The sequence below is a fragment of the Oncorhynchus mykiss genome, chromosome 13, assembly GCF_013265735.2.
Source record: "Oncorhynchus mykiss isolate Arlee chromosome 13, USDA_OmykA_1.1, whole genome shotgun sequence".
Classification (NCBI taxonomy): Eukaryota; Metazoa; Chordata; class Actinopteri; order Salmoniformes; family Salmonidae; genus Oncorhynchus; species Oncorhynchus mykiss.
In genome coordinates this window covers 53,806,415-53,830,419 of record NC_048577.1, presented here as the reverse complement: position 1 = coordinate 53,830,419, position 24,005 = coordinate 53,806,415, and the positions used below count along the sequence as shown (strand labels likewise).

The 24,005-nt window shown below is 45.1% G+C and overlaps 1 protein-coding gene across 1 annotated transcript in view; it reads left to right on the top strand.

Annotated features, from left to right (window-relative positions):
- The window catches only part of si:ch73-374l24.1 (protein kinase C alpha type), a 242,953-nt gene extending 219,173 nt beyond the window's left edge, over positions 1-23,780 (top strand). The window contains exons 13-17 of the mRNA XM_036941514.1: positions 10,028-10,166; positions 11,235-11,315; positions 13,636-13,743; positions 17,858-17,998; positions 20,259-23,780. Coding sequence (XP_036797409.1) covers positions 10,028-10,166; positions 11,235-11,315; positions 13,636-13,743; positions 17,858-17,998; positions 20,259-20,426 — 637 coding nt within the window. The 3' untranslated portion in view covers positions 20,427-23,780. The remainder of the gene's footprint in view (positions 1-10,027; positions 10,167-11,234; positions 11,316-13,635; positions 13,744-17,857; positions 17,999-20,258) is intronic.
- Positions 23,781-24,005: the final 225 nt, after the last annotated feature.

The window sequence follows — 24,005 nt, the reverse complement described above, 5'->3', positions numbered from 1 at the left end:
TGGCGCACTCGAGGAGGAAACCTGGCGGCAACGGAGGAAATCCTCGATCAGCGCACGGTCCAGCACGTCCCGAGAGGGAACCCAACTCCTCTCCTCAGGACCGTACCCCTCCCAATCTACTAGGTACTGATGACCACGGCCCCGAGGACGCATGTCCAAAATCCTACGGACCCTGTAGATGGGTGCGCCCTCGACAAGGATGGGGGGGGGGGGGGAAGACGAGCGGGGGCGCGAAGAACGGGCTTGATACAGGAGACATGGAAGACCGGGTGGACGCGACGAAGATATCGCGGAAGAAGAAGTCGAACTGCGACAGGATTAATGATCTGAGAAATACGGAACGGACCAATGAACCGCGGGGTCAACTTGCGAGAAGCGGTCTTAAGGGGAAGGTTCTGAGTGGAGAGCCAAACTCTCTGACCGCGACAATATCTAGGACTCTTAGTTCTACGCTTATTAGCAGCTCTCACAGTCTGCGCCCTATAACGGCAAAGTGCAGACCTGACCCTCTTCCAGGTGCGCTCGCAACGTTGGACAAAAGCCTGAGCGGAGGGGACGCTGGACTCGGCGAACTGAGATGAGAACAGCGGAGGCTGGTACCCGAGGCTACTCTGAAAAGGAGATAGCCCGGTCGCAGACGAAGGAAGCGAGTTGTGGGCGTATTCTGCCCAGGGGAGCTGTTCTGACCAAGACGCAGGGTTGCGAAAAGAAAGACTGCGTAAGATGCGACCAATAGTCTGATTGGCCCGTTCTGCTTGACCGTTAGACTGGGGGTGAAAGCCGGAAGAGAGACTGACGGAAGCCCCAATCAAACGGCAAAACTCCCTCCAAAATTGAGACGTGAATTGCGGACCTCTGTCCGAAACGACGTCTGACGGAAGGCCATGAATTCTGAAAACATTCTCGATGATGATTTGTGCCGTCTCTTTAGCAGAAGGAAGCTTAGCAAGGGGAATAAAATGAGCCGCCTTAGAGAACCTGTCGACAACCGTAAGAATAACAGTCTTCCCCGCTGACGAAGGCAGTCCGGTGACAAAATCTAAGGCGATGTGAGACCACGGTCGAGAGGGAATGGGAAGCGGCCTGAGACGGCCGGCAGGAGGGGAGTTACCGGACTTAGTCTGCGCGCAGACCGAACAAGTAGCCACGAAGCGACGCGTGTCATGCTCCCGGGTGGGCCACCAAAAACGCTGGCGAATGGAAGCAAGCGTACCCCGAACGCCAGGGTGGCCGGCTAACTTGGCAGAGTGAGCCCACTGAAGAACGGCCAGACGAGTAGGAACGGGAACGAAAAGAAGGTTCCTAGGACAAGCGCGCGGCGACGGAGTTTGAGTGAGTGCTTGCTTTACCTGCCTCTCAATTCCCCAGACAGTCAACCCGACAACACGCCCCTCAGGGAGAATCCCCTCGGGGTCAGTGGAGGCTACTGAAGAACTGAAGAGACGAGATAAAGCATCAGGCTTGGTGTTCTTAGAGCCCGGACGATAAGAAATCACGAACTCGAAACGAGCGAAAAACAGCGCCCAGCGCGCCTGACGCGCATTAAGTCGTTTGGCAGAACGGATGTACTCAAGGTTCCTATGGTCAGTCCAAACGACAAAAGGAACGGTCGCCCCCTCCAACCACTGTCGCCATTCGCCTAGGGCTAAGCGGATGGCGAGCAGTTCGCGGTTTCCCACATCATAGTTACGTTCCGACGGCGACAGGCGATGAGAAAAATACGCGCAAGGGTGGACCTTGTCGTCAGAGAGGGAGCGCTGAGAAAGAATGGCTCCCACGCCCACCTCTGACGCGTCAACCTCGACAACGAACTGTCTAGTGACGTCAGGTGTAACAAGGATAGGTGCGGATGTAAAACGATTCTTGAGGAGATCAAAAGCTCCCTGGGCGGAAACGGACCACTTAAAGCACGTCTTGACAGAAGTAAGGGCTGTGAGAGGAGCTGCCACCTGACCGAAATTACGGATGAAACGACGATAGAAGTTCGCGAAGCCGAGAAAGCGCTGCAGCTCGACGCGTGACTTAGGGACGGGCCAATCAATGACAGCTTGGACCTTAGCGGGATCCATCTTAATGCCTTCAGCGGAAATAACAGAACCGAGAAATGTGACGGAGGAGGCATGAAAAGAGCACTTCTCAGCCTTCACAAAAAGACAATTCTCTAAAAGGCGCTGGAGGACACGTCGAACGTGCTGAACATGAATCTGGAGTGACGGTGAAAAAATCAGGATATCGTCAAGGTAAACGAAAACAAAGATGTTCAGCATGTCTCTCAGGACATCATTGACTAATGCCTGAAAGACAGCTGGAGCGTTAGCGAGGCCGAAAGGAAGAACCCGGTATTCAAAGTGCCCTAACGGAGTGTTAAACGCCGTCTTCCACTCGTCCCCCTCCCTGATGCGCACGAGATGGTAAGCGTTACGAAGGTCCAACTTAGTGAAAAACCTGGCTCCCTGCAGGATCTCGAAGGCTGAAGACATAAGAGGAAGCGGATAACGATTCTTCACTGTTATGTCATTCAGCCCTCGATAATCTATGCAGGGGCGCAGGGACCCGTCCTTCTTCTTAACAAAAAAAAACCCCGCTCCGGCGGGAGAGGAGGAGGGGACTATGGTACCGGCGGCAAGAGCTACAGACAAATAATCTTCGAGAGCCTTACGTTCGGGAGCCGACAGAGAGTATAGTCTACCCCGGGGGGGAGTGGTTCCCGGAAGGAGATCAATACTACAATCATACGACCGGTGTGGAGGAAGAGAGGTGGCCCTGGACCGACTGAACACCGTGCGCAGATCGTGATATTCCTCCGGCACCCCTGTCAAATCACCAGGCTCCTCCTGTGAAGAAGAGACAGAGGAAACAGGAGGGATAGCAGACATTAAACATTTCACATGACAAGAGACGTTCCAGGAGAGGATAGAATTACTAGACCAATTAATGGAAGGATTATGACAAACTAGCCAGGGATGGCCCAAAACAACAGGTGTAAAAGGTGAACGAAAAATTAAAAAAGAAATGGTTTCGCTATGATTACCAGAAACAGTGAGGGTTAAAGGTAGCGTCTCACGCTGAATCCTGGGGAGAGGACTACCATCCAGGGCGAACAAGGCCGTGGACTCCCTTAACTGTCTGAGAGGAATGTCATGTTCCCGAGCCCAGGTCTCGTCCATAAAACAGCCCTCCGCCCCAGAGTCTATTAAGGCACTGCAGGAAGCTGACGAACCGGTCCAGCGTAGATGGACCGACAAGGTAGTGCAGGATCTTGAAGGAGAGACAGGAGTAGTAGCGCTCACCAGTAGCCCTCCGCTTACTGATGAGCTCTGGCTTTTACTGGACATGAAGTGACAAAATGACCAGCAGAACCGCAATAGAGACAGAGGCGGTTGGTGATTCTCCGTTCCCTCTCCTTAGTCGAGATGCGGATACCTCCCAGCTGCATAGGCTCAGCACCCGAGCCGGCAGAGGAAGATGGTAGTGATGCGGAGAGGGGGGCAACGGAGAACGCGAGCTCCTTTCCACGAGCTCGGTGACGAAGATCAACCCGTCGCTCAATGCGAATAGCGAGTTCAATCAAGGAATCCACGCTGGAAGGAACCTCTCTGCGCGGAGACCCTCCAGAAAACGAGCGAGCAAAGCCGGCTCGTTCCAGCCACTGGAGGCAGCAAGAGTGCGAAACTCAATAGAGTAGTCTGTTATGGATCGATTACCTTGACATAGGGAAGACAGGGCCCTGGAAGCCTCCTCCCCAAAAACAGATCGATCAAAAACCCGTATCATCTCCTCCTTAAAGTCCTGATACTGGTTAGTACACTCAGCCCTTGCCTCCCAGATTGCCGTGCCCCACTCACGCGCCCGTCCAGTAAGGAGAGATATGACGTAGGCGACACGAGCAGTGCTCCTGGAGTAAGTGTTGGGCTGGAGAGAAAACACAATATCACACTGGGTGAGGAACGAGCGGCATTCAGTGGGCTCCCCAGAGTAACACGGCGGGTTATTGATTCTGGGCTCCGGAGATTCGAAAGCCCTGGAAGTGGCCGGTGGATCGAGGCGGAGATGGTGAACCTGTTCTGTGAGGTTGGAGACTTGGGTGGCCAGGGTCTCAACGGCATGTCGAGCAGCAGACAATTCCTGCTCGTGTCTGCCTAGCATCGCTCCCTGGATCTCGACGGCTGAGTGGAGAGGATCCGAAGTCGCTGGGTCCATTCTTGGTCGGATTCTTCTGTTACGGTGCGTGAATGAGGACCCAAAAGCGAATTAACGTAAACAGAGCTTCTTTAATGACAAAACATAGGTAGGCTCAGATGGACCGGCAGATTCCGACAGGACAGGACAAGGTTGCAGCAAACATGACGATAGTCTGGTTCAGGCATGAATAACACAAACAAGAATCCGACAAAGACAGGAGCAAAAACAGAGAGAGATATAGAGGACTAATCAGAGGGAAAAAGGGAACAGGTGGGAAAAGGGGTGACGAGGTAGTTAGGAGGAGACAAGGAACAGCTGGGGGAAAGAGGGGGAGAAAAGGTAACCTAATAACGACCAGCAGAGGGAGACAGGGTGAAGGGAAAGGACAGAAACAAGACACAACATGACAATACATGACAGGGGGATTTCCTTATCCGGTGTAGTGTAGAAATTTGTCCCACACTGAAATTTAAAACACATCAGGGACAACTACAGTGTTATTGAGAAACTGTGGTGACACAGGGAGTAACTGCTGTTTGTGAAAGCTGAGTATTGAGCTGCAACTTTGCCTGGCTTGTTTATAATAGCTGTATCTTAATTATATCTGCATGCTGAAAAAGTTAGCTTAGAAGGTTCTATAAATACAGACTGAGAGACTCATTGTAGAGGTAGTGAGATAAAAGAAGGAGCAGTACAGGGAAGATAAAGAAAGAGAGAAAGGAAGAGCCAAGGCTAAGAGATGTACAGTTGAAGTTGGACGTTTACATAACCTTAGGTTGGAGCCATTACAACTCCAACCACTCCACAAATTTCTTGTTAACAAACTATAGTTTTGGCAAGTCAGTTAGGACATCTACTTTGTGCATGACACAAGTCATTTTTCCAACAATTGTTTACAGACAGATTATTTCACTTATACACTTTACACACTGTATCACAATTCCAGTGGGTCAGTTGTACACAAAATGGACTGTGCCTTTAAACAGCTTGGAAAATTACAGAAAATAATGTCATGGCTTTGGAAGCTTATGATACGCTAATTGACATCGTTTGAGTCAATTGGAGGTGTTGCTGTGGATGTATTTCAAGGCCTACCTTCACACTCAGTGCCTCTTTGCTTGACATCATGGGAAAATGAAAAGAAATCAGCAAAAAATTGGAGACCTCCACAAGTCTGGTTCATCCTTGGGAGCAATTTCCAAATGCCTGAAGGTACCACGTTCGTCTGTACAAACAATAGTATGCAAGTATAAACACCATGGGACCACGCAGCCGTCACACCGCTCAGAAAGGAGACGCATTCTGTCTCCTCGAGAACCAACTTACCTGGGTCGAAAAGTGCAAATAAATCCCAGAACAACAGCAAAGGACCTTGTGAAGATGCTGGAGGAAACAGGTAGTATCTATATCCACAGTAAAACGAGTCCCATATCAACATAACCTGAAAGGCAACTCAGCAAGGAAGAAGCCACTGCTCCAAAACCACCATAAAAAAAGCCAGACTACGGTTTGCAACTGCACATGGGGGCAAAGATCGTACTTTTTGGAGAAATATCCTCTGGGCTGATGAAACAAACATAGAGCTGTTTGGCCACAAATGACCATCATTATGTTTGGAGGAAAAAGGGGGAGGATTGCAAGCCGAATAACACCATCCCATCCGTGAAGCACGGGGGTGGCAGCATCATGTTGTGGGGGTGCTTTGCTGCAGGAGGGACTGGTGCACTTCACAAAATAGATGGCATCGTGAGGATGGAAAATTATGTGGACATATTGAAGCAACATCACAAGACATCAGTCAGGAAGTTAAAGCTTGGTCGCAAATGGGTCTTCCAAATGGACAATGACCCCAAGCATACTTCCAAAGTTGTGGTAAAATGGCTTAAGGACAATAAAGGCAAGGTATTGGAGTGGCCATCACAAAGCCCTGACTTCAAATTATATAGAATATTTGTGGGCAGAACTGAAAGCGTGTGCGAGCAAGAAGGCTTACAAACCTTACTCAGTTACACCAGCTCTGCCAGAATTCACCCAACTTATTGTGGGAAGGTTGTGGAAGGCTACCCGAAACGTTTGACCCAAGTTAAACAATTTAAAGGCAATGCTACCAAATACTAATTGAGTGTATGTAAACATCTGACCCATTGGGAATGTGATGAAAGAAATAAAAGCTAAAATAAATTATTCTCTCTACTATTATTCTGACATTTCACATTCTTAAAATAAAGTGGTGATCCTAACTGGCCTGTAACAGGACATTTTTACTAGGATTAATTGTCAGGAGTGTGAAAATTTTAATGTATTTGGCTAAGGTGTATGTAAACTTCGGACTTCAACTGTACATAGATACTGTACATGGAGAATACTGTAGGCTACAGGGAAAGAGTTAGAGAATGGAGACAAAAGCAATAGTAAGAGAGAATTAGTTATGAAGAAAGGAAAGACAGATGTAAAGGGGGAGGAATATAGAGGTAGAGATATGGAATGAGAGGTTCAAAGAGAGAGAGAAAGAGAAAGCTCTGTTTTATCTCCATCAAATCAAATCAAATTTTATTTGTCACATACACATGGTTAGCAGATATTAATGTGAGTGTAGCGAAATGCTTGTGCTTCTAGTTCCGACAATGCAGTAATAACCAACGAGTAATCTAACCTAACAATTCCACAACAACTATCTTATACACACAAGTGTAAAGGGATGAAGAATATGTACATAAAAATATATGAATGAGTGATGGTACAGAACGGCATAGGCAAGATGGAGTAGATGGTATTGAGTACAGTATATACATCTCCATCCCGCGGATCAGCGGGTTGTTACCTACCCTCACCACCTGGGGGTGGCCCGTCAGGAAGTCCAGTACCCAGTTGCACAGGGCGGGGTTGAGACCCAGGGTCTCGAGCTTGATGATGAGTTTGGAGGGTACTATGGTGTTAAATGCTGAGCTGTAGTCGATGAACAGCATTCTCACATAGGTATTCCTCTTGTCCAGATGGGTTAGGGCAGTGTGCAGTGTGGTTGCGATTGCATCGTCTGTGGACCTATTGGGGCGGTAAGCAAATTGGAGTGGGTCTAGGGTGTCAGGTAGGATGGAGGTGATATGGTCCTTGACTAGTCTCTCAAAGCACTTCATGATGACGGAAGTGAGTGCTACGGGGCGGTAGTCGTTTAGCTCAGTTACCGTAGCTTTCTTGAGAACAGGAACAATGGTGGCCCTCTTGAAGCATGTGGGAACACTAGACTGGGATAAGGATTGATTGAATATGTCCGTAAACACACCAGCCAGCTGGTCTGCCTAGGAGCAAGACATCCTGGTCCGTGATGGGGCTGGTTTTCTTTTTGTAATCTGTGATTGAATGTAGACCCTGCCACATACCTCTTTTGTCTGAACCATTGAAGCGTGGAATCAGATTGGTCGGAAAAGCGTTGAACAGACCTGAACGCGGGAGCTTCCTGTTTTAGTCTCTGTCTATAGGCTGGGAGCAACAAAATGGAGTCGTAGTCAGCTTTTCCAAAAGGAGGGCAGGGGGAGGGCCTTATATGCGTCGCGGAAGTTAGAATAACAATGATCCAGGGTTTTACCAGCCCTGGTAGCTCAATCAATATGCTGATAGAATTTAGGGAGTCTTGTTTTCAGATTAGCCTTGTTAAAATCTCCAGCTACAATGAATGCAGCCTCAGGATATGTGGTTTCCAGTTTACATAGAGTCAAATAAAGTTTGTTCAGGGCTGTCGGGGAGGAATATATGCGGCTGTGATTATAATCGAAGAGAATTCTCTTGGTAGATAATGCGGATGACATTTGATTGTGAGGAATTCTAATTCAGGTGAACAGAAGGACTTGAGTTCCTGTATGTTGTTATGATCACACCACGTCTCGTTAATCATAAGGCATACCCCCCCGCCCATCTTCTTACCAGAAAGATGCTTGTTTCTGTCGGTGCGATGTGTGAAGAAACCAGCTGACTGTAACGACTCCGATAGCGTGTCTCGAGTGAACCATGTTTCCGTGAAGCAAAGAACGTTACAGTCTGTTATGTCTCTCTGGAATGCTACCCTTTCTCGGATTTCATCAACCTTGTAGTCAAGAGACTGGACATTGGTGAGTAGTATGCTCGGGAGCGGTGCGCAATGTGCCCGTCTACGGAGCCTGACCAGAAGACCGCTTCGTCTGCCCCGTTTACGGTGACGTTGTTTTGGTTCCGTTTCGTGAAAGTCGTATTCCTGGTCGTAATGATAGTGAGTTGACGTTGCTCTTATATCCAGAAGTTCCTCTCGACTGTATGTAATAAAACCTAAGATTACCTGGGGTACCAATGTAAGAAATAACACGTAAAAAAACAAAATACTGCATAGTTTCCTAGGAACGTGAAGCGAGGCGGCCATCTCTGTCGGCGCCGGAAGTAATATGTGGTTCTGTGGTAAACACAGTGATATAAAACACAGGGCTTAAAGACAGGGCTAAAACACAGTGATATAAAACACAGTGCTAAAACACAGTGATATAAAACACAGTGATATAAAACACAGGGCTTAAAGACAGGGCTAAAACACAGTGATATAAAACACAGTGCTAAAACACAGTGATATAAAACACAGTGATATAAAACACAGTGCTAAAACACAGTGATATAAAACACAGTAATATAAAACACAGGGCTAAAACACAGTGATATAAAACACAGTGATATAAAACACAGGGCTTAAAGACAGGGCTAAAACACAGTGATATAAAACACAGTGATATAAAACACAGGGCTAAAACACAGTGATATAAAGCACAGTGCTAAAACACAGTGATATAAAACACAGGGCTTAAAGACAGGGCTAAAACACAGTGATATAAAACACAGTGATATAAAACACAGGGCTAAAACACAGTGATATAAAGCACAGTGCTAAAACACAGTGATATAAAACACAGTGCTAAAACACAGTGATAAAAAACACAGGGCTTAAAGACAGGGCTAAAACACAGTGATATAAAACACAGTGCTAAAACACAGTGATATAAAACACAGTGATATAAAACACAGTGCTAAAACACAGTGATATAAAACACAGGGCTTAAAGACAGGGCTAAAACACAGGGCTAAAACACAGTGATATAAAACACAGTGATATAAAACACAGGGCTAAAACACAGTGATATTAAACACAGTGATATAAGACATAGGGCTTAAACACAGTGATATAAAACACATGACTAAAACACAGTGATATAAGACACAGGGCTAAAACACAGTGATATAAAACACAGTGATATAAGACACAGGGCTAAAACACAGTGATATAAAACACAGGGCTAAAACACAGTGATATAAAACACAGGGCTAAAACACAGTGATATAAGACACAGGACTAAAGGACTAATATAAAACGCAGAGCGAAAGCAAATGAACAGGCAAAAGAGCAGAAAGACGCCAGAAAGGAAGGTAGAAGCGAAGGAATGGTGAAAAGAGGCGGGCTGCTGTAGGACCACAACTGATTAGAGGCCAAAGAATGATTGTCTGTTGTAGTGTTTTAGTGTGTTGAATGCGTGTTGAGGGACAGAAAAACAGGATAATTTAAGGCAAAATATTGATGTTTTTCAAATGTTTTCAGCCTCCCTCTGATCTTCTGCCTCCTTCAGAAAGAACAAACAGTAATAATTCAGTCAACAACACACCAGCTCCGTAATCAAATGACAGCTTACACAATTAAACTCTCAAACGCCTTCCTTCCACATAAGAATTTGTTCTTAACTGACTTGCCTAAAAAAATAATTGCTCTTTCACTGTCTCTGTCTGTCACCAACTCTCTTGCTCTTTATCTCTCTCCCTTTCTTTGATCCCTCTATCACAGGGACCTCAAATTGGACAACGTGATGCTGGACTCTGAGGGCCACATTAAGATAGCAGACTTTGGCATGTGTAAGGAGAACATGTATGAAGGCATGGTCACACGCACTTTCTGTGGTACCCCCGACTATATCGCCCCAGAGGTGAGGACCACGGGGGGGGACTGAGGGGAGAGACTGGGGGCGAGAGATTGAGGGGAGAGACTGATGGGGAGAGACTGAGTGAGAGAGACTGAGTGAGAGAGACTTAAGGTAGAGACTGAGTGGGAGAGACTGATGGGGAGAGACTGATGGGGAGAGACTGATGGGGGAGTCTGAAGGGAGAGACTGAAGGTAGAGATTGAGGGGGAGAGACTGAGGGGGAGAGACTGAGTGAGAGAGACTTAAGGTAGAGACTGAGTGGGAGAGACTTAGGGGAGAGACTGAGTGGGAGAGACTGAGGGGGAGAGACTGAGTGGGAGAGACTGAGGGGGAGAGACTGAGGGGGACAGGAGGGAAGAAATTAAGGGGTAGGGGTGAGGATGCCGAGGGCCAGAGATAAGGGGTCATGAACGGAGACATTCCAGAGAGGCTGTACCACTGAGGGGGTGACAGGCAGTAGAGCTGCTTCCTGTCTTGTCTGCTTGAGGGGTGACAGGTGGTAGAGCTGCTTCCTGTATTGTCTGCTTGAGGGGGTGACCGGTGGTAGAATGTTCTTTCCCAATTTCTGCACGTGCTGTGTTTTATCCCTCACTACATGTAAGAATTGAATCTCATTTCACGTCTGTGGCAAAAGCCTTCACAGCTCAGTTACAATTTAGCTGTGTGTGTGTGTGTGTGTGTGTGTGTGTGTGTGTGTGTGTGTGTGTGTGTGTGTGTGTGTGTGTGTGTGGGTGGACATGTGGACTGGTAAATTGGATGGTAGGAAAATAGTCCTTTGTTATGGCAGATATACATAGCCCACTGTAATAATGGTGGGTGGTGTGGTGGAAGTTTAGAAGAGAACAATCGTATGTGCTGCTACTGCTGTTAACGTAGCTCAGACCAGAGTAACTGTCCTTGACTGAAATTGCAGGCAGAGCAAACCTGGGTAAATATGAAAATCACATGGGTTGCAGTGGTTCCCACATGCTGGTCCCACAATGGAATAGTGGGTGTGTTTGGGTTGGGCTTCCAGCAGTATATTATTAATGTAATGTGGCCCTTTCATCTTTCTCTCCTCTCTCCTGACAGATCATTGCATATCAGCCCTATGGGAAATCAGTGGACTGGTGGGCTTATGGGGTTCTCCTCTACGAGATGCTAGCAGGACAGGTACGTGCAGTAGTATATTTGTCAGATGGAAGTCTATTGTTCAATAGATCAAATGTGGCCTCATGTTATGCTGAGTCCATATTTCATAGCATCCTATAGCCTATATATATATATATATATGGCTCCAGGTCATCTACAAGACCCTGCTAGGTAAAGTCTCCCCTTATCTCAGCTCGCCAGCAGCAAGAGCGACATCATTGATGTATACATAGAAAAGAGTCGGCCCGAGAATTGAACCCTGTGGCACCCCCATAGAGACTGCCAGAGGTCCCTCCAATTTGACACACTGAACTCTATCAGAGAAGTAGTTGGTGAACCAGGCGAGGCAATAATTTGAGAAACCAAGGCTATTGAGTCTGCCAATAAGAATGTTGTGATTGACAGAGTCGAAAGCCTTAGCCAGGTCGATGAATAAGGCTGCACAGTAATGTCTCTAATCGATGGCAGTTATGCTATCGTTTAGGACTTTGAGCATGGCTGAGGTGTACCCATGACCAGCTCTGAAACCAGTTTGCATAGCGGAGAAGGTACGGTGGGATTCGAAATGGTCGGTAATCTGTTTGTTAACTTGGCTTTCGAAGACCTTAGAAAGGCAGGGTAGAATAGATATAGGTCTGTAGCAGTTTGGGTCTGGAGTGTCTCCCCCTTTGAAGAGGGGGATGATCGCGGCAGCCTTCCAATCTATGGGAATCTCAGACGATACGAAAGAGAGGTTGAACAGGCTAGTAATAGGGGTTGCAACAATTTTGGCAGATCGTTTTAGAAAGAGATGGTCCAGATTGTCTAGCCCGGCTGATTTGTAGGGGTCCAGATTTTGCAGCTCTTTCAGAACATCCGCTATCTGGATTTGAGTGAAGGAGAAGTGGGGAGGCTTGGGCGAGTTTCTGTGGGGGGGGCGGTGGGCTGTTGATCGAGGTGGGGGTAGTCAGGTGGAAAGCATGGCCAGCGTAGAGAAATGCTTATTGAAATTCTCAATTATAGTGGATTTATTGTTGGTGACAGTGTTTCCTAGCCTCGGTTCAGTGGGCAGCTGGGAGGAGGTGCTCTTATTCTCCTTGGACTTTACAGTGTCGCAGAACGTTTTTGAGTTTGTGCTACAGGATGCAAATTTCTGCTTGAAAAAGCTAGCCTTAGCTTTCCTAATTGCCTGTGTATATTTGTTCCTAACTTCCCTGAAAAGTTGCATATCACAGGGGCTGTTTGATGCTAATGCAGTACACCACAGGATGTTTTTATGCTGGTCAAGGGCAGTCAGGTCTGGAGAGAACCAAGGGCTATATGACTATATGTGGCTATATATCTGTTCCTGGTTCTACATGTTTTGAATGGGACATGCTTATTTAAGATGGTGAGGAAGGCACTTTTAAAGAATAACCAGGCATCCTCTACTGACAGGATGAGGTCAATATCCTTCCAGGATACCCGGGCCAGGTCGATTAGAAAGGCCTGCTTGCTGAAGTGTTTTAGGGAGCGTTTGACAGTGATGAGGGGTGGTCATTTGACCGCAGACCCATTACGGATGCAGGCAATGAGGCAGTGAGTACAGACCTGGGTAGTAAGACAGAACTCTGCAGGCTTTCTCTGCAGGAGATTACATCACCGCCCCCTTTGGCAGTTCTATCTTGTCGGAAAATGTTACAGTTAAGGATGGAAATTTCAGGGTTTTTGGTGGTCTTCCTCATCCAGGATTCAGACACGGCTAGGACATCCGGGTTGGCAGAGTGTGCTAATGGCGTTGTTGTCACAGTAGCACTCAATATCAGGGCAAAGCATGTCATTGCATTCTGATGGGACAATCTGAACAGATGGTAGAGAACTATGGCTGGCATCTATTGCCAATATGAACCCACTGTACACCAATGACTTCTATGACAGATGAAAGACTTCACAGAGGAACATTAAAGGAACTCACACACACACACACACACACACAGAGAAATTAGATCCACAGGTTGGTTCTGAGTGGCTGCTGGGTTTTTAGGGCTGAGTTCCCAACTGTCCTCTGTTTTATTCCACCTCAGAGTGGTGGCTAGTCCGGTGGTATCGCGCTGTGTAAGATCACAAAGACAAGGGGATTGACAAAATACATGATTGGTCACATTTCTTTGGCTATTTGTCCTTTTTGAAGATATACTGTAAGTATACCATAAGCACTGCATGTACAGCAAACTTATTTTCATATCTTATCCACTATAACCATGTTGCTATAAATGTGGACCTTCAGTAAGCAAATTGCAGTAAAATGTGGACCCTCACTCGTGTGTACATTTTGGTTGTCAACTGTATCAATGAATGACGTGTGTATGTTGTTTCCCTGAAGCCGCCGTTCGATGGAGAGGATGAAGATGAGTTGTTCCAGTCCATCATGGAGCACAACGTGTCCTACCCCAAGTCTATGTCTAAGGAAGCTGTCGTCATCTGCAAGGGAGTAAGTAGCTGGGAGATATGGGGTTGTATCTCTCCTACAGTAACTCACTGGGAGATATGGGGTTGTATCTCTCCTACAGTAACTCACTGAGAGATATGGGGTTGTATCTCTCCTACAGTAACTCACTGAGAGATATGGGGTTGTATCTCTCCTACAGTAACTCACTGGGAGATATGGGGTTGTATCTCTCCTACAGTAACTCACTGGGAGATATGGGGTTGTATCTCTCCTACAGTAACTCACTGGGAGATATGGGGTTGTATCTCTCCTACAGTAACTCACTGGGAGATATGGGGTTGTATCTCTCCTACAGTAACTCACTAAGAGATATGGGGTTGTATCTCTCCTACAGTAACTCACTAAGAGATATGGGGGTTGTATCTCTCCTACAGTAACTCACTGGGAGATATGGGGGTTGTATCTCTCCTACAGTAACTCACTGAGAGATATGGGGTTGTATCTCTCCTACAGTAACTCACTGGGAGATATGGGGTTGTATCTCTCCTACAGTAACTCACTGAGAGATATGTGGTTGTATCTCTCCTACAGTAACTCACTGGGAGATATGGGGTTGTATCTCTCCTACAGTAACTCACTGGGAGATATGGGGTTGTATCTCTCCTACAGTAACTCACTAAGAGATATGGGGTTGTATCTCTCCTACAGTAACTCACTGAGAGATATGGGGTTGTATCTCTCCTACAGTAACTCACTGGGAGATATGTGGTTGTATCTCTCCTACAGTAACTCACTGGGAGATATGGGGTTGTATCTCTCCTACAGTAACTCACTGGGAGATATGTGGTTGTATCTCTCCTACAGTAACTCACTGGGAGATATGGGGTTGTATCTCTCCTACAGTAACTCACTGAGAGATATGGGGTTGTATCTCTCCTACAGTAACTCACTGGGAGATATGTGGTTGTATCTCTCCTACAGTAACTCACTAAGAGATATGGGGTTGTATCTCTCCTACAGTAACTCACTGGGAGATATGGGGTTGTATCTCTCCTACAGTAACTCACTGGGAGATATGGGGTTGTATCTCTCCTACAGTAACTCACTGGGAGATATGGGGTTGTATCTCTCCTACAGTAACTCACTGAGAGATATGGGGTTGTATCTCTCCTACAGTAACTCACTGAGAGATATGGGGTTGTATCTCTCCTACAGTAACTCACTGAGAGATATGGGGTTGTATCTCTCCTACAGTAACTCACTAAGAGATATGGGGTTGTATCTCTCCTACAGTAACTCACTGAGAGATATGGGGTTGTATCTCTCCTACAGTAACTCACTGGGAGATATGGGGTTGTATCTCTCCTACAGTAACTCACTGGGAGATATGGGGGTTGTATCTCTCCTACAGTAACTCACTGGGAGATATGGGGTTGTAGCTCTCCTACAGTAACTCACTGGGAGATATGGGGTTGTATCTCTCCTACAGTAACTCACTGGGAGATATGGGGTTGTATCTCTCCTACAGTAACTCACTGAGAGATATGGGGTTGTATCTCTCCTACAGTAACTCACTAAGAGATATGGGGTTGTATCTCTCCTACAGTAACTCACTAAGAGATATGGGGTTGTATCTCTCCTACAGTAACTCACTGGGAGATATGGGGTTGTATCTCTCCTACAGTAACTCACTGAGAGATATGGGGTTGTATCTCTCCTACAGTAACTCACTGGGAGATATGGGGTTGTATCTCTCCTACAGTAACTCACTGGGAGATATGGGGGTTGTATCTCTCCTACAGTAACTCACTGGGAGATATGGGGTTGTATCTCTCCTACAGTAACTCACTGGGAGATATGGGGTTGTATCTCTCCTACAGTAACTCACTGGGAGATATGGGGTTGTATCTCTCCTACAGTAACTCACTGGGAGATATGTGGTTGTATCTCTCCTACAGTAACTCACTGGGAGATATGGGGTTGTATCTCTCCTACAGTAACTCACTGGGAGATATGGGGTTGTATCTCTCCTACAGTAACTCACTGGGAGATATGGGGGTTGTATCTCTCCTACAGTAACTCACTGAGAGATATGGGGTTGTATCTCTCCTACAGTAACTCACTGAGAGATATGGGGTTGTATCTCTCCTACAGTAACTCACTGAGAGATATGGGGTTGTATCTCTCCTACAGTAACTCACTGGGAGATATGGGGTTGTATCCTGGGAGATATGGGGTTGTATCTCTCCTACAGTAACTCACTGGGAGATATGGGGTTGTATCTCTCCTACAGTAACTCACTGGGAGATATGGAATTGTATCTCTCCTACAGTAACTCACTGGGAGATATGGGGTCATCATTTTAAATGGGCATCGATGACCCTATACATAAGTTGTTCAACTCATGTACAAAGCATTTTACACAATGCTTGTGAGGCAACATATATACATTTTTGACACCACACAACGGTGCCAATGTGATTTGGAACTGGATGGCATGCTCCAACTGAAAAACAGAATGATATACAATACGTAGGGCTGGGTGTTGTCCAGTAGGCTTTTATTTCAACTTGAAATCGACAACATGGACACAACGCTCAATAATTGGTTTTATTCCCTAACAGTCAACAAGGATGCTTATCATATGACTATATTCCATTGAGTTGAAGCAAAGATGTGTTCTGAACTATTTAAAACAGAGTCCTGTTCTAATCTAGTGAGCATCGGATTCTCTCTAGGGGTCTACTTCAGGGATGGGCAACTTGGATAGGGGTGTGGGCCACAAAAAATCTGAACTCATCATGATCACGGATCTGCATAGCCACATCCATAACCACTCCACAACCCCCCCCCCCCCCCCCCCCCCCCCCCTCCAACAAAGTTTTGCCATGGAACGTAGAGAAAAGTTTGCTGCATTTCTACACATTTTCCCATGGGGCGGAGGGAAGTTTTAGTAATTTTATATAATTTCATTGGCAGTGGGTGGAGAGAAAATTTTTACAGCTAATTTCCTGTAATTCCACACGTTTTGCCACAGGGTGATGAGAAATGTTTTCAGTAATAAAAATGAATAAGGGCCCCCGGTCGGTAATTTGACCATGATTACTACATGTTAATATAGCTGGCTAGACTAACTTACCGATCTCATTTGTTTGGGCTGATTGAGTGACTGTCAGTGACTGACATGACAAGAAAAATACTGCTGATGCACAAACACATTTCATTCTACAATTGTAACTCTCAACAGTAAGTTGAGATCCTGACTAAGTTCCTACAAAAGCGGGCCACCTGGCGGGCCACCATCCCTGGTCTCCTTGGTATCAAAGTCACATAGTCTTCCTCTTCTTTCTGTGGATGGCCATGCTTATATACACTATCGTTCAAAAGTTTGGGGTCACTGAGAAATGTTCTTGTTATTGAAAGAAAAGCATTTTTTTGTCCATTAAAAGAACATAAAATGTATCAGAAATACAGTGTAGATATTGTTAATGTTGTAAATGACTATTGTAGTTGGAAACGACTGATTTTTTAATGGAATATCTACATAGGCCTACAGAGGCCCCAAACTTTTGAATGGCAGTGTACCATTGAAATTTGAATTTTGCCGCAATTTACACATAGAAGAGATTCAATTTAGATGTTCTGTCTTCGGTTCAGTTACTTAGGGATGATGTCACCCGCTGTCCATGCTTCTGAACATATACAGTAATTCATCATCTGAAGCTCTATTGTCGTCGTGACAACAGAGGCGTGTCTCCTCAACCCTTCTCTCCTCCACCTTTAAATCTATATGATCTATGAAATCATTATTAAATGAGACAATTTGGAGTTGAATAAAATAGGCGCTAAATACATATTATCGATAACCATCATTTGCATTTTCCTCCCCTTTCTATTTTTAGGCTGGATTCTGAATAATGAAAATATGGATCAAAAATAAGGTTATTAAGGAAGGCTGTTGGAAAGGGAAATATAGAGTGGCTTTAAGAGTTGAAGGGAAGCTACACAACAGACCACCAGTAATAAAGAACTGCTGTTGTCAAGGCTATACAATTGTAGCTTCTATAAGGCTCAGTTATGGGCTTCTCTCTCTCTTTCTCTCTCACTCCCTCCCTCTCTCTCCCTCCCCCATCACTTTACTTCCCCCACCCTCCAGTTCATGACCAAGCACCCATCAAAGCGTCTGGGCTGTGGTCTGGAGGGCGAGAGGGACATCCGGGAGCAGGCCTTCTTCAGACGTATCGACTGGGACCGCCTCGCCAACAGAGAGATCCAACCGCCATTCAAGCCTAAAACGGTGTGTATGTGTGCGTGCGTGACTTACCCAGCTATTAGAGTCATTCCAGAAGTTATTGGAAGTCTATGATCAGATGAAAGAGACCTTTTTATCCACATGCACAGGCTGCTATCATAACACGTCTCTTTAAAGGAGAAATCTTCAGTTCAAACCATTACAAAGCGTCACCCCTCCACTGATAGCTACAGTAAGAGATGGGGCTGGAGAAATGTATCCACTCTCAAATTCATAGACAAAGCTATGGATAGAAAGACTGACCATCCATCATATCAAAATGACAGTTTTGACCATGTTTTGAGGTGATACAGTGTTTGTTTACAATGATTCTGTTTACAAACAAAGGAGTAAAACAAGCTTATATTTTGGGTTCTGATGGAGTAAAAACATGTAACTAAGCTCTTGAGGGTTTTATAAGTTATATTCCTCAAGAATCAATGGGGAAATATCATAAAATTAAAAGTCAAAAAGTGGATGTAGCACACACGTATTGGCACTTTAACCTTTTAATGCAGTGGGCTAAATCAGGGTCACATGGAATGTTTCTTGGTAATCTTAAATAAATCTACTTTGAAAGAAAAGTATACACCTCACACACATGGTTATGGTCTTAAAATGAAGAAGACACCTGTACCATGTCAGATATGGAGTTGAAATGTATTAAATATTTTGTTTAAATCCCAATATTACACTTTATATACATCACAGGAGCCTGAAATATAACAAAACCGCTTGACATAGAAACACAACATTTTCTGCATTTAAAAAATATATAAGTTTCTAAAAAATATTAATAACATTCCACCCATGAGGCCACTAGAGGGCGATTTGGTCATTTGACTGCAGGAAAGAGCTGGAGAGGACCACTCACCACTCTGATGCACAACATCAAAGCCACACACTTCAGGTGCACTATTACTCATAAGTGGGGTTTGTATCATATTTCTAAAGAGTTGTAAAACTATTTTAAAGAGTTTTAGAGAGTCTGTTTCCATAACTAAATTGGCCACTGTAGAAATGTAGGCATCACTGTGTGTGTGTGTGTGTGTGTGTGTGTGTGTGTGTGTGTGTGTGTGTGTGTGTTTGTGTGTGTGTGTGTGTGTGTGTGTGTGTGTGTGTGTGTGTGTGTGTGTGTGTGTGTGTGTGTGTGTGTGTGTGTGTGTGTGTGTGTGTGTGTGTGTGTGTGTTCGTCCGTGTGTTCGTGCGTGTGTTTGTGCCTGTGTGTGTCTCTCTGATTCATCTCCTACCCTGTGTGGGTCTGAGAGCCTGCAGCCATGTGTCACTGTGGGAGGTTAAAAGACTGCTAGAGCACAGCTGCAGCCTCCATCTACCCTCCTCCATCCCTCCCTCCATCCCACCATCCTCCTTTGCCACCCTTCCTATTGCTAAACACACTCTCACAACCAGGTGTGGGGGCTTTGTGACCAAACCTACACCCCAACCCCTACCCACCCCTCTCTCCCTCCATCCCACTTCTCTCCATCACAGCCCCTTCTTTTCCTACAAACACACTTGCCGGGCGTGGGGGCTTTGTGACCGAACCCTCCTACAGAGGTTTAAGAATACATTGGTTTAAAAATAGCCCTCTAAAAGCCTCGTAGCCCTCACACCATATCCGCCGCATTGCTTCATGGCGGATGTATCAGTGTGGGTTCACATACAAACAGAGCTAATTCTGGTCTCCATTTATTCTGGAGGTATCGTGAGGTACAGTATACTGTCATAATGAGATCATTCTGGAGGTATCGTGAGGTACAGTATACTGTCATAATGAGATCATTCTGGAGGTATCGTGAGGGTATACTGTCATAATGAGATCATTCTGGAGGTATCGTGAGGTACAGTATACTGTCATAATGAGATCATTCTGGAGGTATCGTGGAGTACAGTATACTGTCATAATGAGATCATTCTGGAGGTATCGTGAGGTACAGTATACTGTCATAATGAGATCATTCTGGAGGTATCGTGAGGGTATACTGTCATAATGAGATCATTCTGGAGGTATCGTGAGGTACAGTATACTGTCATAATGAGATCATTCTGGGGGTATCGTGGGGTACAGTATACTGTCATAATGAGATCATTCTGGAGGTATCGTGAGGTACAGTATACTGTTGTAATGAGATCATTCACCCACATAAAGTGACAGCTAGACATCCTCTTGCTGTGGGCAACATAATGCACTTCCTTTACCGCCTAATATCAGCCATGTCTCTGTCTCTCCCTCTACCTCCCCCCTCTCTCTCACACACCCACACAGGGCGGCAAAGGAGCAGAAAACTTTGACAAGTTCTTCACACGCACCCAGCCCATGTTGACCCCTCCAGACCAGCTAGTCATCGCCAACATTGACCAGAGCGACTTCGCTGGTTTCTCCTACATCAACCCACAGTTCATCCACCCTTCCCTCCTTCACAGTGTGGTATGAGGGGATAGATCAGGGAGAGGAGGAAGAGAGAGAAAGAGGTTGGTGAGAGAGCAAGAGAAAGAGAGAGAGGGGGAGAAGAGAGCCATGTGGACTGGGACTGGGACAGCAACCCTCCACATTGACCACCAATCCCCTATTGTCCCTTTGTCAAAGAGACTAATATTATCTTCATGTGTTCTCTGGACTTCAGTCGGCGACATTCTGTAAACAAGCTGTCCGCGAACGATCTCGATTGGAATTTGTCTGATGCGATGGAGGGGGTAAGGGAGGGGTTGGTGTACAGGGGAGTATGTCTATCTGGTGATTGAGCGCAGTAATCATGGATACATTGATTTGAGAAGTAGGCCTGCAGTAAGCGTTGACAGTACAGTAAGCATTGACATGAATTGCACACTGTTACCATGGGGAACCCTTTAACTCTGCAACCTACTGGCCTAACATTCAGGAATGGGTTCCATGTTTTCCACAGTTCCAGAACCTCCTACTTGCTCTAGAACCTAGAGCCAAACCCTACAGTACCTTCCTGTCCGGAAGTTGTCTGTGGGACTACATACAGTATCTCATGATTCCTCAGTGTGTTGCTATGGATAGTAAAAGAGAACTCCCTCCCTATGAAGCATGATGGAACATACCCTCCTGTCCCTACCTTTCCTCTCTCTGTTGTACCTACTGTACTGTACTGCCATTTCTAAACAGTCTGCTACACCACATTCTAGATTATATTTATATACCTACAGAGAAGAGAGGTCTATTATCTACTGTTACACGAGTGCCAAAATAGAGGTGAAACAAATAATTTTATTCCAGTACATATCTATATAAACATCTACTATCTACAGCGTCCTTTTCTTACGAAATTCCTATAGTCAACTATGATGTCTTTCCTTGTGGTGAAGCCGTCAACCCTTCTGATGGTGTCAGCACGCTAAACTAAGCTCAACACCATGTTTCTCTGGCAGTTTTATTAATATACTCCAAACCCTTACCGAACGTTTACAAACCGCTATCAAACGTTTACAAAACGTTACTAAAATGTAACCCACCAAGTATAGCTGTGTCTAACCTAGTATGTTGTTAAAGAACAGCTTTTAGGTCCGTATGAACAGTTGACTGATGAAACAATGATGAACTTTTAAAGATGGTGTCCAATTTTATTTTGGGTGAAAGCACCGGTACCAATTTTCTCAGAGTTATTTAGGAGAATTTATGAGCAAGACTGAATTGAGGATATGGTTCTGTTCATAAGGTTTGCAACAACATGTAACTTGGTATTCCGGACTTCTATTTATGGGGAAAAATCTTGAACTGAGGTTCATGAGAAGACGATGTTTTGATTTTCCTACTGAAAATGCTCTTTCCATATGCACAATGCAGTTCTCGGTTGCATGCTTATTTCCTGATTCTGAAAAAGCGCTAGATGACTTTCTAGGGGCTGCAGCACACGTCTGATATTTATCATTGTGAAACCAAGTATTATGATATCTGTTGATTCATTCATTGTTGTCTGTATGAAAGTCCTACCCCACTGAAAAGCTGAATGAGATTCAGAGACTTGTTACTTATTAAACATATTCCGTATGTTTCCCTCTATACTTTTCTGTCCAGAGAGAACATTGTTTACCCTATTTGTCGACCATTTTGTAGATATCGAAAGAGCTTTTTCAAAAAGAGAAATGACTCGCAGATTTTATACCACGAACTGAATGTGCTTTTACTACCTTAGACGGGTTAAACATCTCTGTTTAGATGACTATCCCAAAAACACATGACGTTTGGCTGAATCTTTGGTAGCTTTGTTATCAGCGAAACCTTGTAATATGTATTTTCTCTATTTATCCACAGTTTGTTTTTGACTATTTTAAAGGTAGAGTCAGAGAAATGACCTTTGCACAAAAAGCATCGCGATTGCGAGAAATTGCGATGAGCAAGACTCAAGACTTCACTCTCACAAAGTCACCCACAGTATCTGTACATGGGTTCCCTTCACGCGCTTACAGAGTAGTAGGCACTGGACCAAAACTGACCCGCACTCTCAGTGTGTTGCGGAGATTGACCCACTATGCCGTTTACTTTGTGCATCTTGGTCATATCGCTGACTCTACCTTTAATGTTTCACAGACGATATGCAGTATCTACAGTATGTGTGACTGTGGCGCGTGGTCCCTGGTTGAATACACTCCTACTCCTAGCCTTGGCAGAAGTGTGTTTTCTGGCTTTCGCTGTGTGCATGTGAGGGTAAGGCCTGATCTAAGCATGAGAGAAGGCATGATGCATGTTAACACAGATCCCCAGGTGTACAGTATGAAGTTCATGTGTCACCAAGCATCACAGTGAGACACACGCCTGTCCCGCTAGCCCCTCCCACTACACTTCTCTCCTCTTTCTGTTCTCCTCTTCTCCATTTGTTTATTGGTTTGTCTTAGTGTTCAGTCTCCTGACTCAACCAAGTTCTAAATTCAGTCAGAACTCACATCTAAGCCATGGACACAACGATTTGAATTTTCTGTCTCTTCTGTTTTGGTTGTGGTTATGTAGAAGATCTCTTTCTGTGCCAGACTGTGAACCTACATAATGAGAGATCAACACAGAACAAGCACAGGAAGTTCAATCAGACACAACTGAACTGCCAAAGAATAAAGAAACGTTGGTCTATTGTGTAATACACCCTGACCACAAAGACACCGTTGTTTTGGCGTTTCAGCCTATTGCCAAATGTCTTGCATTTAGTCCGTTTCTGTTAGACAAAAGTATTTGTAGCATGTCCTTGAAATGTAGCTGTTCAATGGGGATGACTACTGAAATGATGTTAACATGTAACTTTGATTCCATTTTAGTATTAAAGTGTCCCATCTGGACCAAATGGACCTATTAGAAATAAGGGGAACCATATGTTTACACAACATTGCTGATGAGACAAACTGAGAGGTATTTCATTGAGTCAGGATCTGTCCATCTAGATATTATGTTTTACTTCAAAGATGTGGAGGTTTCTACATGGAGAATATAGCACTCTCTATAGAACTTATCAGATACTAGTGGGAAAGAGAGGCTAACCTTAGTTAGCCCTGTGAATGACGTCTCACATTGAGAATCTATGTCTAGTGAGTGGGCGGTGTTTGGGCTACTATAGACACAAAACCTCCAAGCAGTATGTACTTTTAGGAGGAACAACAGTCACTTGCAGTCATTATTTGAATCACAGTGGCGATCATGGGACCACAACACAGGGATGTTTTGTATGCTTTGTTTTCATTTCACTCTCCTTGCTTTTGTTTGTCAGGTTCTCCCCTGTTCCTTCGCTAACTGGGGTATAAAGGATACTGTGTATGAATAAACCAATGAAAATGCAATCTGCTTTATTTGTGTTGTTTAGCTTTCTGTAGCCTCCCAGGCTTCGTATGTAGATTCTACATGTTGGACGGTTTACTGTATCATTGTACTGTCTATCACTATTGCTATCCATGAGGAATCCCGCTTTTCCTCACAGACTTCAAAAGTATTCTTGCTTAAAAGCAACGAAATCTCACCAATATCCAAATGCCACATTCAGTATTTTCTCACCGAACAACAGAAACTTCA